Here is a 16,672-nt window from a genome sequence, read left to right on the forward strand (position 1 = left end):
TGTCATTGACAGAAGAGAAAAAGAATATCTTATCATCACCCCGGCAACAAGATGGAACGGACCAAAAAATGTGTTTAGACAGTCGATCTTGGGTGTCCAAAGACTTGAGGATAGTTTTTTGCTAAAGTAGTTTCTGCTGTACGCCACCCTTGTATAACGGAAGCACCTTTCCGTTTGGCTCCGCCCACTCTTTGTGTGTGTGTCGAGGTCCGGCTCCTCGTGTGACTTGACATTTCGACTGGCCACTACGCGTCTAACAATAAAAAAGCGACGCACCGATAAAAGCTTCTGGGATAATCAAAAAGTTGTATTTTTCCATCAGCAGCACTTGATGCTTTTATCGGATTATAAGACCGGCCTCCCCCCCTCTCTTTCGCTCGTTGGCGGTGAGATGTTGTACGGCCTCCTCTTACGGTCCACAAGTTTCTCTTTATAGCGGACGCCAATATGATTTGAATTATCGATCCTCCCTTCTTTTAACCTCTATAAGAATATCAGGCCACTATAATAGTATATCTCATGTATTCAGGCCTATGTGACAAAATGACAGGCCACAAAAATAAAAACAGGGGGGAAAGAATTCTTGTCCAAACATTATTCATGAGAAATGGCCGGAATGTTGTTGTTGTCGGCCAATTTTTTTTTTCTTTTTTTTTTTACCAGTGAATTTATTTTGTCGTTATTTTTTTGGTTGAAGCGCAAACCTTAACTATAAGAAAATAAGTGGCGAGTGTCTAGACCGAAAGCGACTCGACTTGACGGGGTTGTAATTTTCTCTTTTCTTCTTCTTGTCCTTCCGGCGGAGTGGAGAAGATACTATTTTTCTTATTCTATCCGGTGGGATTGTCGCGTTCTCTTTCGATTGGAGGAATAACAACCGTCTCTCCTGCTCGAGTGTTTCCCCAGCACGTTCCAGTCTCTTCGTGAGTCGTGGGCCATCGATGTCTATTTCCGTCTCTCTCTTAATGGCATCGCAGAGATGGAAGAATAAGGCCCTCCCCAACAATATAGGAAATCATTTTTTTTTTAATAAATAAAAGAATAGCCCGTGAAAAAGTTCGGTCGGATGCGTGTAGTAGGACTGTGCGGTCCCGATGGACCCGATACAAAAGCTCAGAGTGTGTTACTATAATATTCCTGCCGAGTATATACATGTAGCGCGCCATAGAGGGAAAACGAACGGAGAAGTAAATAGACGGACCCCGGATGATGGAAATGCAATGGCCAATAGTGCGCTAAAGGTCTCGACACGTGTAGACGTCACTCGGTTCATCTCCACCCGCACAAGCAAATGTCTTTTGTTCCCCAGTCGCATTAGAACGTTCCCTCCCTGCTATGAAGGTCCTCTGTAGTAGATTTCTATATGGACGGATGCCTCCTGACGTTGGGCAAGGGATGCTTTGGGGTGGGGTTGGAAAGGAGCGCGACGATGGAAAACGCACGGGCGATCGGAGCCGCAAATCCGCTCTGGGGGGGCCCATATTGACGTCATCATCCGCATTGAATTATTCAAGCCCATCTCACGCACGCACAGCGAACAAGGTTCTCACTCGACTCGCTCATCTTCGCGTTATTCTTTTCCAGCTCTCCACGCCCGTCGCTCCTTTTTTTTTTTCTTATTTTCTTATTTTTCGTTCGTTTTTTTCATTTCTTGGCAATCGCCAAGAATTTTTCTTTTCTTTTTTTGTCTTTTTTTTTGGACCACACCACCAGCAGAGCGCTCATATCTTTTCATATGTGCTGGGCTGCTGCTGTTGCTGCTGCTACGCGCTTGCGTCGGCTCTCCGCTCTTTTATTTCCGTCTTGGAGTTTTTGCGTTTCCAGTCGACTGACAATTATTCTTTTCCTCCTTCTTCCTCCTTTTGTTCCTTCTCGACTTGTGTGTATATATCAAAAACTGGTGTACACCAGCTCCGTCTCTCTCTGCTCTTTCCCGGCGTCTAATAAGATTGCCAACAAGAGCTCGACGCCATTCGACGCCCAGCAAAACACACACCACTTTATTTTTCTCTCTCGCTTTTTAACTTTTCTCCTTCTGCTGGGGCTGTCATCGTCTCTTGTCTTTTATGGCTTTACTTCATCCATATCTTGAAGCCTATTTTTCTCTCTCACGTTGACTTCTTCTTTCTTTCTTTTGTTTGGTTTTACTGCTGTCCGGCCTCGCTGTGTGTACAGCTGCAGCTTTTAAGTGCATCTAACGCGCGCCGGATACGTATCATGTATTCATGAGAGAAATAACAGATAGAGCGGGAAGGCAACTGCTGTTGTGCATTGGCCGCATTCAGCCCCGCGGAACAACAACAATAACAACAACAAGAATGTCGTTATTCCTGCTGGTTATTCCCATTGGTTAGTCGACGCCGCGTCGCCCGGTTGCGGTTGCTGCGTCGTCGCCCGTCTGTATATAAATGCATAACATGGTGTTTTATACAACGAATAGATAATGCTCGTCTCTCTATCTCTCTCTTAAATCCTAGCAACTCCCCTCTCTTTTGATCGGGACTTGTTCAAATGTCGATCTGGACCGAGTATTTTGATACGCTCAATGTTGTACAATCGTACAGAAGATGTTGTAGGGTTTTTGTGCGGAAGGGGGATCCAATGTTGCAGGGCATATCAAAGAAGGGTGGGGGGGGGACTCGAGACAACAATGATGACATCAAAGAAAATGGAGAATATAAAACCCCAGGAAAAAGAAAAACGGAAATAATATCTGTGACGACGAAACATTGTGCACCGCCGTTATTTTGATATTCGTTTTTTTTTTTATTTCTTCGTCTTCTTGCCCCCTTTTTTCCGGCGATGAAGAGAAATACAAATCCCATGTAATCTGAGATCGTAACAACAATCCCTAGGCCGATCCCAACTTTTCTATACGAAATTACGAATGTTATATAGCTAGGTCTTTGGCAGCAAATCCCGCCGTCTAATTGTGTCAAATCACGACCAGCAATCTTATTTCCCTATTTTCTCTTTTAAGACATTGTCTCATTTGTCTGAACGTCGTAGTAGAAGAAACAGACATAAAGAATAAACTGCATCCAAGAGGGTCGATGGGAAATGGAGGGCTCATTACTACTCGTCTGGGTGGGGTTGGTACTAGTACAACATATGTATTATTTGCCAGGGAAAATAGCCATTGCGCTGATGTTTGTCCAGTCTTCCTCGGAACTGTTTTCCCGGTGATGAATGCTCAGTGGACTGTGGGGGTAGATGTTTGCTCCGCTAATAACACGGATCATACGTTTTCAATTGCGCTGGTTCTCTTTTGAGCTCCATCACGCTCGGTCCGCTCGCATAGGAAACTATTGCAATAAGTCTAGACTAAACAGTATAAATGGGTACGCATTCATTGACGTCTTTAGATCTGTCTAGTTCTTTCAAAAGTAACTTTTTTCTTTCTCCTCCAACCCGTTTTGAATTTCCGCGCAAGTTCTCAGCTCACTCGAAAGATGAGTGAATATTTTAAGGACTAAACAACGGAGGGATCTCTCTCTCTCTCTTGTGTTTGTGTGTAATTCCCTAATGCCGACGGGAGCTCCGACGTCTACACAGGGCTACGGTTTGTGGTACTAATTGGCTCGAGTTATATATGAGCTGATTTGTGCCCGCTCCTCGGAGCACCTCGTTTAGCTGCGCACGTCACAAGTTCGAAGAAGAACGTCTCTGTTTTCTTTTCCCGATAGGTTTTTCTCTTTTTTCTCTTTGTTTCTTTGCATGTGTTTCAATTTTAAATGGTGTGTATACATATACACACAACAGATGCGTGGATATATTTGCCAGCAGCGACTCTAGTTCTTTGCCATGGCTGGCGCCTTTTTGTTTTGCACATTTATCTTTTTCGCTCGTCTTTCATCCGACTGTTGGCCTATATTCCCTTTGATTTAACATTTCTTCTCTGACTCTAGTTGTCGTTGCGCGATTCTTGCATCGACTGATTGCGCAGCTCCCGGAATTCAATAATTCCTGGTGTCTTTTCTCTCTTTGTTATGCACTTTCGGTGTTTGTAGGCTGTTTCCTTTTTTCTCTTTCTCTCTCCGCTCCGGCAGGGAATGTGTTTGCCATTATTTGGCCCCAAAAGAAAATCACGCACTCGAAAAAAGATTGCGGGAGTGGTTGCGCTGTTGTTGTTGTTGCCCGGGGCCTGGGATTCGGCGAACTCGACGCTCCCGTTCGAATAAAGAAAAGAAAAAGGAAAAAGCACTCGCTTGACAGGATACATAGTTCTATTTCTGTTCGCCGCATCTCATTCGTCAAATCCTCGGGACTGACATATTAAGCAAACTGTCGTCTGCTGATATACAACCTACTTGTCCAGAAGCCCCCACTCCCTCCGGCCCTTGCCCGTGCTTTTGTGTGCGCATCAACAAGCCCGGCCTTTTTTTTTCCAATCTGTTTATTCTAGACCACTGAACATAGTACGTAATAAATAATAGGCGAACGCAAAAAGCGATCCATATAACAATGAATGCGATTTGACTATTATATACAAATCACACACACACAGCCACTTGTACATCTGGATGGTTCGGCCATGGTGATTTCAACTATGCACGGCCTACTATAAGGATGATGCGTATTTGGTTTGAAACGAATCCCGCGACTCCCGGCTTGATTATTAGGCGATTAATGATGACTTCATTCTGCTCCATCCCGCGAATAGTATCTATACAGATCGCTTGCGTCATCATTATCCATGAGGTTGGTAGATATAAACAACGAGTGCTTAGTTCGGTCGGTTATTGTTGCGAGTTATTATTGCGATGTGTGACGTAAACGTGAAAACCCTGACCCCGGCATGTTGGACGGCGGATCCATTGGCCCGGAATAGTCGCCTTTCCTGCACGGAAATGTTATTGGAGCGTATAGATATAATATACAGTATGTATTATATGTGTGTGCTGGAGGTTATGTGTATATCTATCTAGCCGTATAGATACACACATAGGAAGATGGGGAGCCCATTGTAATCGCTGGACATTAGCCGGAGATATAATAGCCGTTGGCCATTGTAATGGGGATGGTCCAAAAGACAGACAAAGAATGGGTTGAGTTGGGGATCTATTGTAAATGCGCTAGCGAATCCATTCAGCGAATCTATAGCCAAGGAATCTGATGGCAATGGATAAAAAAATGGGGCACACGCTGCACTGACGCCAGAGAAAAAGGATCGACGTTTCCTACGTTGCCGTTCCTTCTATTCCACGCAAAATGGCCCGGACAGACAATGAAGTTGAAAAAGTTCTTTAAAAGATAAAACGGTGGAAAAATTTTAAAAGATTACCATCGGTTCCGGTTCACCGTGCGCTGTACAACCAGGCCATTTGGAGTTTTCCGCGCTACTATGTGCGTACAGCATAGTGCAGCATAGTACAGCGATGATGTAATACCAGCAACGCAGTTGGCTGCTGATGTCTATACCGCGTTGCATCTTTTCGCTTTCTCTTTTCATCAAGACAGTCTGTCGTTATCTTTTTGATGACGTTGATGCCTGACACGTACTTGTGTGTGTGCAGCAAAAGGAGCGTTTTCTTTCTTTATCTCTCCGGCTCCTTTTCTTTTCCTTGTTGTTGTTGTTGGTTCCATCAGTTTCCCTGTTTCCCTGTCTGGCATTTCCTTAAAGTTCCAGGGGGTTCCGCTATCGTGACTGCCAACGTCCGCCTCTTTGATTTTATCAGTTTCTTTTTCATCCTTTTTACTGGAAGCGAAGTTATAACCTGCACGTGTAATTTTTTTGACTGGCTGCTGAGACTTAAAAGCTCTAGGAGCAAAGTCGGGAGCAATGGCGTACGGGTTATTGCGGCGCTTGGTATATATGCCGGCCCAAGTTGGGCCATACATGCGTAGATCGGAAAATTGATGGAAAAGGTCAGTTCCTAAAAAGACCTAGCTGAGGGAAACGAAAAAAGAACTTTATGGATGGCGGATTTTTTCCAAGTAATTTCCCTGTTGGGCAGGCTCCCAAGAAGTTGAACCGAACCAACTGGCGTCATCGCCTTCCTTAGGGACCAGTTACAACAAATGATTATTGCTATATCAAGTTCTTATTGCGGAATAGTTGACTATTTTCCCTCCTTTTTTTTATTTTTTTTTTTGTCGGAGTGTGGAGGGACCCCTAGTTGGATGAGGAGATCGATAAGGCGGAGTCTTGCCTCTGAAATCGACCGTTTTCATATAACAAAGGCCGAACGAGCGGCCAAACGGGGACAGACGCGGCCCAGTTCCATATAGATATAGAGCAGCAAAGTCGTTAGATGTAGACAACTAGCAATCAAGAAGTTGCAGGTCCGCACAGCATCTGTAATTCGATCACGAACGTCGTCCATCCGTCGCTATAGTGTCCTTTTGCCATTCTTTCATTTCATTGGATGCAATGACATTTTCTGTTTGTCTCTTGTTGGCCTCCTTTTCCTCGTCGGCGACTCGGCCTCATTCAAAACATTTGACTTTCAAGTTTTTTATCGAAACTGAAAGTCGAACTCTTTAACTTGAATCATACTTGGGATGGTTTATTAGTAAATTACTCCTGCAATGGCTAGAAAGACGAATGGTTTCCATTCGGCATTATCATATCGTTCAAGGGGGAACTTTTTAATAGTTTGCCGAGAAATGACGCAAGTGAACCTTGGAAAAGATCTACGATATTAGGTAGCGCACTCGTGTGAAAAGGATACGGTATTTGAGCAACTTTAAAAAGGGAAGAAATCGACTTGAAATAGCCGAATTGTAATATACTCAAAATAACTGAAACGACGAAAGGAAGCAACGAGGTTAATTTCTTTTGCAACACATTTTAAACAAGCTGTTTCCTATATACTTCTTTCGCCGAACGACCGGAATAGGCCTCGTTATATACATCTGAAAAGGAATGAAAAAGTTGGAACGTATTAAAGAGACTGATGGCTTTTCGCTCTCTCATTTGGACTAGTGAAAATTGGACAAAAGGCAAAGCCAATAGAAACTGATGACCTAAATTGATGGCCAGTCGCTTTCCACCCACATTTTTTTTTTTATATTTGTGTCTTTGGCGGCTATTTCCGTTTCCTTCTCCCCTTTTTTTCTCTTTTGGCTTGGTTGTTTTGTTGCGTTTTCAGTTGGTCGATTAGCAGTGTAGCATTGAGTTGTAGCCTATATATATACTTACTCGCCGCCCTACCAGAGCCAGTCGCATAGGCTAATGGCAGAACCCTGTACAGCCCGTCTCGTCCATATAGATTCTGGGCGGTTATAGATGCTGGGGGAAAGACCACAAGACTCGTTATACCAGCAAGGGCGGGCAAGCTATCGGAGCGATGGAAGGGAGGCAATCAAGCGCGGCGTGCGGCCAATCGTCTATGTAATCCAGTAGACAAGAAAATCGTCACAGTCTCTGGCGCTCATATTTTCGCGATGGCGACGCCGTTACGATGCGTAGAATTTTTCTTTTTTCTTTTATCGACTGGCGCAATGGATGGCATACCCCTGAGGTCCGATCATCCCTGCGAATTGGCTCCGGCTGCGGTTAAACATATACGCACGCATTCCGTCGTCTATATATTACATCCACAAGGAATATATAGTATCAAACTGGATGCGGATGCCGGATTCTTTTATTTTATACTGCTTAAAGGCTGTAACATTTGGTATCGCTCTCCGCCATCAAAAGACGAAAACTATCAAAAACAAAAAAAAAACAAAAAAAAACGTAGCCATCGGAGGGACTTGCGAAGACAAAAAGCGACAGAGATCGACGGAGCGATGGTCGGATTGTGACGTCACGGTAGTGGCTGGCTGCTGGGTCGTCAGCCCTGCCATTGGCGATGAAATCGATGGCTCTTATTTATGGCTCTCTCTCTCTCTCTCTCTCTCTAGCGCTGCGGCTGCTGCGGCTGCTGTCTTTTTTTTGTATTTTCGTGATTTGTTATGTGAATATCAACCGCGGATAAGCCTCTATTCAGTGTATGCATTATAGATAGAGGGCGAGAGAAAGGAAAAAAAGAGAGAAAGATTGTATGGAGGAGAAAAAGGAAAGGAGACAAGATTAAAGAAGTGAAGTGGATGTCGGAAAAGCTGGCCGAATTCTATGTGTGGACACTGGGCCTTGCCAAGAGAAAGTCCTATCGGGAAAGTATATCTCTTGTGCGGATCAACCCCTGCTTCGATATACCTTGCCTATTATAATCGTGGTTTACACTGCACTTGAAATTGCAAATGCGGGGGGAATTCGTGCGTGAACTTGTTTCATATGCAGCATTCTCGACTGTACATGAATAGAGATAGAAAAGGTTGCTGGGCAATTTCCGAATTGGATTGAAACCGTCAGCGGACACCGGTCTCTGCCCGCCCCCCCCCCCCCCCCCCCCCCCCCCCCCACAGCAGCAGTCCGATCCATAGTCCTCTTCCGGAAGTTAACCATTTGAAAAGGCTTGCGACCCCGATAAACCTTGTCAATTCCTTACGGTAGTACACGTATAGTAACTCGAGAATCTAAACAGTCGCAGTCTAAGCCAAACAAAAATAACATCGCCCAGTGAACGAGATTCAAAGATCAGAGTTGAATCGGCGACAGCGGCGATGAGTTTCGCATCCGTAACCCCCCCACTCATCCACCGTCCGTTCCTTGTTGTCGCGCCGGTTCATCCGCGCTTCCATTCTTGTTAAAAAAGAAAAGCGATGTAGCAAAAGTAAATGGTTTTATGTAGTGCTGCTGCGATATGACGGTTTGTGTCTAGTAGCGACAACAGGAAGAATGGAGAGAGATGACACTCGGAACTCTTTGAGAGCGCTGACATATCTTGATTATACGCCGACTCCGCCTAAGATGAGAACTAGATTTCCATTCCAAACAATCTCTCATAATAATAATATTATAAAAGAGAGAGAGAGAGAGGAAGAAAACGACAAGAGAGCGAAAAGTCCAATGATGATATAATGCGACTGTGAATATATCTCCTACCCAAATAGGTCTAGACAAAAAATCGTGCGACTTGAGACGGAGGGGAAAGCGCCAGCCAGTCACGAACTCGCACTCTTGCGTAACAAGAGGCTCCCGTCCTGTATGTGCTCGTGTCGCTGGACTCTGTGCGAGTAGTTATTGATGGTCGAATCCGAAATGGAGGAAACGGGTCGACACACACACACACACACACACATAAGTCAAGTGGCACAATCAACTTCTATACACTGCTGCTAATAGTTGCAGACTCTTCTGTGTTACTAAATATACACTCGGTGGCGATCTATTTTTGAACTCGTGACGTGTTTCCTTTTTTTTTCGGTGGTGGTGGTGGGGGGAGAACAGTTTCGTTCACGTGTACTCAACGCCGCTCTCACGCGCGTATTGATTTATTTTTCTTTCAGATTGCAAAGTGTCGGATTGTGTTTAGACAAAGCTTGCAAAGAGTCTATATAGACGGTGGCAAACCAAACAACAATAGTTTTGAACCTGTGGCAAACGAAATGGTCCGTCGCATGACGTATCACGGCCATCTTTTAAGTAACCAGACACATGTTTACTTGCTGTAGGGGCCGGCAGCCGGCTCTCTCTATACACACGTAAACCACGTTCGATCGATTTTCCAGAACGACTTGACAGATCGAGAAAACAAAAGAGCTTTGCGTGTTAGAAATAAGGAGCCGATGTTTTTTTATGGGCGCGGTCGGTTGATTTTGTTGCTTTCCAAACTTATCGCTGAAATTTCGGTGGGCGGCTGCGAAAATAAATAAATGGAATGAGTCACAACACCAACCTAACACTCCCACTAGCAAAGCAAAAAAAAAAAAAAAAATGAAATAAAATAAAAATCTAAAATTTTGAAGCTAAAAAATAAATTGGATATTCCAAAAGGGGAGGACAGAAAAGTCGGTCACGGACTATGGGAACGTGCATGTCGCGTTTCTGTTTTTGGCATGTGCCCATCCTCGTAGGCGTAGAATAAAACCGTAAAAGTCGCGTAGTTTTCGTGGGATTCAACTGTTTCATTCGGTCATGAATGAAAACTAAGCGATACGGAATAGAAATACTGGATTACGCTGGGATACTCTTGTAGACCCCAATTGGTGGGACCCTAAAAATAGAAGAAAACGGAAATTGAAAGTCGAAAGTGTTGCCACGTACGACCACGCCTACGTCCGGTTTATAAATAAACCGTTTCTTTATGGATGGCGAAATTCTTGGAGAAAATAAAAATCCCATCATCGGACTGGCCACTTCTCTAGCGTTTCCCGTGCCTGTATTTATCCGATGTGAAAATTGTTGTTCAATACCGTAGAAAGGCCTTTGCTGTTGGAGTCCTAGTCGATCCATCTTCGTCATCTTTTCGTCTCATCTTCGGCACTTTGAAAATTGTTTAAACAATATAAGAGTTGGCTGGGTCAAGATCTTGAAATTATTTTCGATTTTCTCTTTATCTTCTATCCTATGCGGCATGCTGAATGTATCGGCAAAACGTGACAGCCTGAGCTATGATCTATATAGGTTAGTCTGTAGAAGTAGGTCTCGCCATTACTCATCGTATCATCCATATATCCTTATATTGGGGATTTGCGAAAAGGGCGGAGAGAAGGAAGAATTGAAAATTAAATGATTTATGAATAGCTGAGATAAAAAAAAAAAGACAATGTATTTTTATTTCTTTTTTTCCCCCAAAAAATAATATACTAAAGTTCATTTTCATTTGATTCTGATTGATGCAGTTGAAACTCCGCCCGACCGGCCGGCTCAATGTCCAGGTGCGACACTTCCGCGAAGGCGATGGTAAGCCTTTTCAATTGATTAATGTATTCTAAACTTCCGGCCGGGCTCCACCTCCCTGCACGGATGGTTAAAGGTCGTGTCCCACGAAAAAAGAATTGAACGTTTGTCGTGGTAGTAATTTGATCGTGTAGCAAACTTTTTGCGGATGAAACTCCCATTTTTATCAATTATGTTGCAGATAACATTGACCGAAGTAGCGCCATAGTGTAGCCTTGGCTTGTGCATTATCTATGAACTCTGCAATGTGCGTATGTGAAAATGCCTAATAAATGCAATCTCATGTATCAAGGTCCCGTGTTGGACGGCGACGACTTCAGTCTGGGCGGTGGCGGGATCACGCGCCGTCGCGGAGCCATCAAACATCACAAAGTCCACGAGGTCAAGGGTCACAAATTCGTTGCCAAATTCTTCCGCCAGCCGACCTTTTGTGCCTTTTGTCGCGATTTCCTGTGGTACGTATTTCTTGACATATTTCAACGTGATTTGATCTGCTCTTATGCGCACATTTATCAAACGAATGATTAAACATCGCGAGGTTTCATCAGTTACGTTCAAATTTCGCGATTGTCTTTGATGGTTTATCGTCGTCAACGCATAAATAATCGACGAATGATGCAGTGCACACAAATATGACAAATAGTTTTAATATTCTTAACGATTTGCGGTCGATTCAAACGGGTTCACGACGGCCCATGCAGGAAGAAGGGCGCGGGCTTGCGTCCGGATCCGCGTGATGAATCGTTTGCTTATTGGACACGCACCGATGACGAACGATCATGTGTGCGCCTTCGCCTTCAGATTGAGTCTCTTCTTGTTGTGTCTATGACCTTTTTATGTTCTTTTTTTCCACGCTTCTCTTCAATCAAATCACTTTATTTATTTTTTTGTTTGGAATCTATTGCAGGGGATTCGGCAAGCAGGGCTACCAGTGTCAGAGTGAGTAACTTTTCCTTCCGTCTTATACTATATTGGATTTGCCTTTTCATCATTTTGTCTCTCGCAGCTGTCGCATTATTTTGTCACTTGTATTCCGAAAACTTAGGGGAGCTATAGAGTCGAGCTAGGCGCAATATTACCGAGAACTGCAGAACTGCATGACGTCTGGGGGCCGTTCCGGTTGACTGCTTCCACGAATTAAATGCGCACATTCAAACTGTTATTATACTGCAGTCCAAACGGTTTATAGCACAGAGAGAAATAAAGGCTGATAATTGGGTGCGCACTCTTGGTTTGCAGGGGCCACAAGGACCTACTTATAGACGAAACAGTTCAACAGTTTGAGAACTGTCGGCAGCAGAGAATCGATAGCTTCGATAGAGAGAGACGACGGTTATACCATCGTCCCCTTTTGAAATAGATTTTATAGACAGTCTCATGCGCTCCCCCTTTGTGGAAACGTTGTCTAACATTGTTTTGATATGGGCTCCGGCTCCTCCAGCCAAGTTGACGACTGTTGGAGGATCTCTTGTGTGTGACGCAAAGTCATCGGAGAAACAATGAGATTGCGTTGGCAATGGAGCGCAACCTGATATATTGGATCTGCCCTTGGAGATGTCGCAGCAGCGCGTTGAACAAACTTGAGTTTATTATTTATACGTAGTTACACATAGTACTAGATAGCTTTTGCTAGCAACCGGGAAAGGGGGGAATGAAAATCAATTACATATACAGTATATACTATATTCTTCAAGATCCTTGGGTGATCTCTTGTGCAATCTAAAACAATTTTGGGCTGATTTCGTTTTCACTCGGTCTCTGGGTTCAGTTTTCTAGGCAGAAAAATCAAACAAGAAAGCGCGGGTTATTGCGTTTGAATTCACGTTGTTCCTCCCGCGGGTCTGTCCTGTGCAATTCGTAAATTACGAGGGTGGTGATTGATCCTTTGTTCCTTGTGGGGGGAATAGATTTTGAAAATTAGAATAAGAAAGAAATAGTAGAACATTATTTTAGCGCGTTTTTCTATCTTAAAACTTTTAGTTGTTCATAATTGTGTCGATCGAATTTTTCGAATTAAAATTAATCACAAAATGGGAAAACGGAATATGATTCCAGAAAAAAGAACAGAGAAAGCTCTCCCGTTTGCGTTCAAGCATAACTAATCGTGATTCCGAGCTTGATCTTTCTTCCGTCTGGAAGATCCTCACCCCCCCCCCCCCCCGAAAATCTTAAGATTTCAGATGGACTCTTAGTTGTCCCTGCCATTCGAATTAAAGAACGTTGGGATCGTTTCTCGGTTCAAATCCTCCTACACTCGGGCACAAATTAAATGCGAATGGTTATAGTCAAAGTCAGGACGAATCTTAATCAGCCCAGGGTTCTTACGCGATTAGACAAATAAAAAATAACTGAGATGTAAAATGAAATCCCCTCGTACTGTGTTGGCTCGCTTTTCGCTAGGCTAGTCGACTTCAACCAAATCAATCAAAATATATAGCTCGAAAGCGGAGCCAAGAGCGTCGGCGAATTTCACGGATGGGTCACGAGTCCCTAGACTCGTACCCAATAACCAGCCGTGTTGTGTATGTTGTGTAGAGATTGTAGACGTCGCTCCGTGTTATTCTAATCAGTCTGTGCAAATGTTATTCGTCTTTTTTTTCACTTATTTGCTCAAATCTTGGGGCCTAGGCCTATTCATGTTTGGCCGAAATGCGCATCTGCATACTAGAGAGGCTACCGGGTACACGTACGGCTTGGAATGAACCTTATGGAAGAATAGCAGAAAACCAGGCGACGCAAAAGAAAGTTACCAATGAAATAGAATGACAACATCCCGAGATATGTTGCGGGGAATAGAAGAATAACCCGCCCTAGATTCGAAGCTCTAAGCCTCTTGCGATGGCAGAGTCGCACGACAAGTTTGTCTAATCTGTCGGTAAAAGTCGTCGACGACGTTCCCACATATTAGTCGCGTCGTCATCTTCTCTCGTTTCTCGTCGCTCCCATTGGCAAGGGATTTTCCATTTGCGAGTTTGAGCGGATGTAAGCCAGCGTCAGAAATAGGATGATGGGGTGATTTGGAACTATTCAACTATACATATTCTCACAGCGCAATATGAAGTTGCGCACCGATGATTTTGATGCGACCAAATTGATCAAGAGTGTCGTCTGTGATTTGATATCAAAACGTAGTTCATTTTTAAATTTAAAAAATAACTAATCTTTTGATTTTCTTGATTCCTTTTTTTCTTTTTATTTTTCTCTCCATTGGATTTCCACATTGGTCGACGATGGACTTTGTTCGCTGCTGCAGTTTGCCAATGTGCCGTGCACAAAAAGTGCCACGACAAGATCCTGGGCAAATGCCCTGGCTCCGGCAAGGAATCCCAAAACACCATCGTAAGTGCTCCTTTGTGTCTCTGCGTGCTGGCCCAGCAGGCCAGCAGTATATATACACTGCGCGTGTATATATTTGCTCGTGATTTATGGAGTGTTGTGTCTATGCCTTTCGTTCCTCCTCGATATCGTTATTTATACCGGAGGCCATCCTTTCTCAAGTCTTCTCGTCCCCTGCTACTCTCTTCTGCGTAGTTATTATCCATCCTGTATAGCTGGTGCAGCAAATAATTCCGGATCGCGCACCTCATAGATATATTGAGTGTCGTCATTGTTAAGTCTCTCGAGACTTGTCGAGAGATGCGTCGTAGTTAGACGCACCACGTGCCCCGCATCCGGAAACATTGATTACTCCATCCACACCAGCATCATCAGCAGCCGGAGGGTGCATCTATCTAGCGTGACTGTGTGTGCGTGTGTTTGGATGACGGGATTGCGTCACGAGTCTGTCGTCAATCCGCCGACATTTGTCTCTCATATTTCTGACGGGCCAAGGACCATACGACATACAGGCTCATCTCCTGTATGCTACATCTTTCGAGGGACCATCTTTCTTCCTCCAACCCCCCTTTTCATCTACGGTTTCCATTGTTGGCGGCCCTTATTAGAATGAAACGTCGGGCGGAGAGAATAGTTATGTGCTCTTCTTCGTTCCTCCTTGCGATGCGGGCGATGCCCTCCCGTTCTACTACCCCCCAACTCTAGGAATAGCTCTCACTTTGTCTATTTCTTGCCACCACCCTCCTTCGGTTGAATTGTCGTCGTGTGTCTATTGGTCTACTTTTGGCGTGTGTCTTTGTGTTCAGCCTCTTGAATTGATATACTCGGGAGGGACACAAGAGTTATAGCTGGGACAAGACAAAAGAGACCCGGATAACTATCCCCCACCCCCCACCACAGTCTAGGCAATTCGCGCACATGTTTCTCGAATGATATTATTTCAATCGCTCTTCTCATTATGGATGCTTCAAGCTGGTTAGGCGATAGAATTGTGTTGGTCTTATTACACCCGAGGGACACATTTTGAACTGGGCAAAAGAATATTCTATTTCGAAATTCGGTTGATCTACCCTGAACCGTAGGCCTACCTGTAGACGGGACGCTATTTTGGCTTGAATAGGCCACCACAAGGTAGTTTTTCTTTTGAATTGTCTGAATAGTTTGGCGGTATGTCATCGCCTTTATGTCTATTTCCCTCTTCTTCTTTTTTTGTCCCTTTTGTTTGAATTTACGAGAGACGTCCTCGGAGCAGGTTAGAAGCGCTCCATGATGTATAGATCCTAAGAGACTGGTGCCTTTTTCAACCGACGTTAATTGTCTTCTTTTTTCTCCCCAATTGAATTTCAATTTTTCGGTTACGACGACGTCGACGGTGTTCAACTTTCTCCAACTTTATGGGGGGACCTATACCTCACTCGTTTTCATCGTTGACTTTTCCAGTACTTGCGCGAGAGATTCAAAATCGACGTCCCGCATCGGTTCCGCGTTCACAATTACATGTCGCCCACCTTCTGCGACCATTGCGGCTCGCTCCTCTATGGCCTATTCCGACAAGGACTAAAATGTGAAGGTTGGTGTTTCTTTTTTTCTATTTGATTTGAAATTTGTCGACAAACATTCTTGTCAACTGCATAACTCGTCGAGCCGTTTGATTCGGTGCAAAGTTTTGGTATTGTTATGCTAGACTAGGAAATAGTCCAACAAACTTTGTTGTAGCACAACCATACCGGGAAGAATTTTGAATGGAAGGGTTCTGCTTAATTGGACAAGGATCCCTTTGAAGGAACTCCCTCGGAAGGAACTTGAAATTATCGAATGGGCCAATCCTGCGCCATCAACTGCGTTCCTCGTGCGAACGCAGTGAAACAGAACTGACTGCGCCGCACATGTGGAGGGTACCATAACAAAACAAAACGTTCCCACCGCTCACTCACGCCACCTAACGCCAGAGTGGCCAAATATAAGCAGCGATCCCGTCACGCTTGCAGCTCACGGTTGTCGCAATTTTTGTTGGATCAAAAAACCACTAGATGGCAAGAAATTGGCCAAACGCGGTTGATTATGATTTCCGTCGTTAACTTTCTTTCTATAGGTCGATAAAAGCAGAAATTCATTTCCAACATCAGCGCCATCATATTTTCGGTCGTAAAATGGAAAAGAGATCTGATTGACGATGCCATCGCGGTCTCTTATTCATTTATTTAGTGCGACATTTATCCGTTCTCCCAGCAAAGATGCCGTGTAGTACATATTCTGCGTGTGTAAAGAAAATCAGGTGTTATTTCTAAAAAAAGCTTCGGGTCACACGTTCGTCGACATTGTGTCTATACTTTCGGTGCCAACGAAACCGCGCAACTTTTTTTTTATTTTATTTTTATTTTTCCAAAACTGCGCGACTTTTAAAAAGCGGAACGATAGGAGCGACAGTCGGTAATAATCCTGCAGCTGAGTCTTTTTTATCACATCTCACTCTCGGACAAGCATGGGATAAGATTATAAGGCGTTGTTAATGTCAACTGGAACGGGCCCACCTGCAACGTCAAGGAAACCTAAACCTCCTCCCAATGGTTTATGGGTCTGTCGAAGGTTGAACGACACGGTCAG

At 44.1% G+C, this 16,672-nt stretch overlaps 1 protein-coding gene across 5 annotated transcripts in view; it reads left to right on the forward strand.

Annotated features, from left to right (window-relative positions):
• The window catches only part of LOC124344888 (putative protein kinase C delta type homolog), a 52,216-nt gene that overhangs the window by 27,358 nt on the left and 8,186 nt on the right, over positions 1 to 16,672 (forward strand). For all 5 annotated transcript variants that reach the window (XM_046798258.1, XM_046798259.1, XM_046798261.1 and 2 more), the window contains 5 exons: positions 10,675 to 10,735; positions 11,025 to 11,187; positions 11,640 to 11,671; positions 13,986 to 14,071; positions 15,509 to 15,638. In XM_046798258.1, coding sequence (XP_046654214.1) covers positions 10,675 to 10,735; positions 11,025 to 11,187; positions 11,640 to 11,671; positions 13,986 to 14,071; positions 15,509 to 15,638 — 472 coding nt within the window. The remainder of the gene's footprint in view (positions 1 to 10,674; positions 10,736 to 11,024; positions 11,188 to 11,639; positions 11,672 to 13,985; positions 14,072 to 15,508; positions 15,639 to 16,672) is intronic.

This window comes from Daphnia pulicaria, chromosome 1, assembly GCF_021234035.1.
Source record: "Daphnia pulicaria isolate SC F1-1A chromosome 1, SC_F0-13Bv2, whole genome shotgun sequence".
Classification (NCBI taxonomy): domain Eukaryota; kingdom Metazoa; phylum Arthropoda; class Branchiopoda; order Diplostraca; family Daphniidae; genus Daphnia; species Daphnia pulicaria.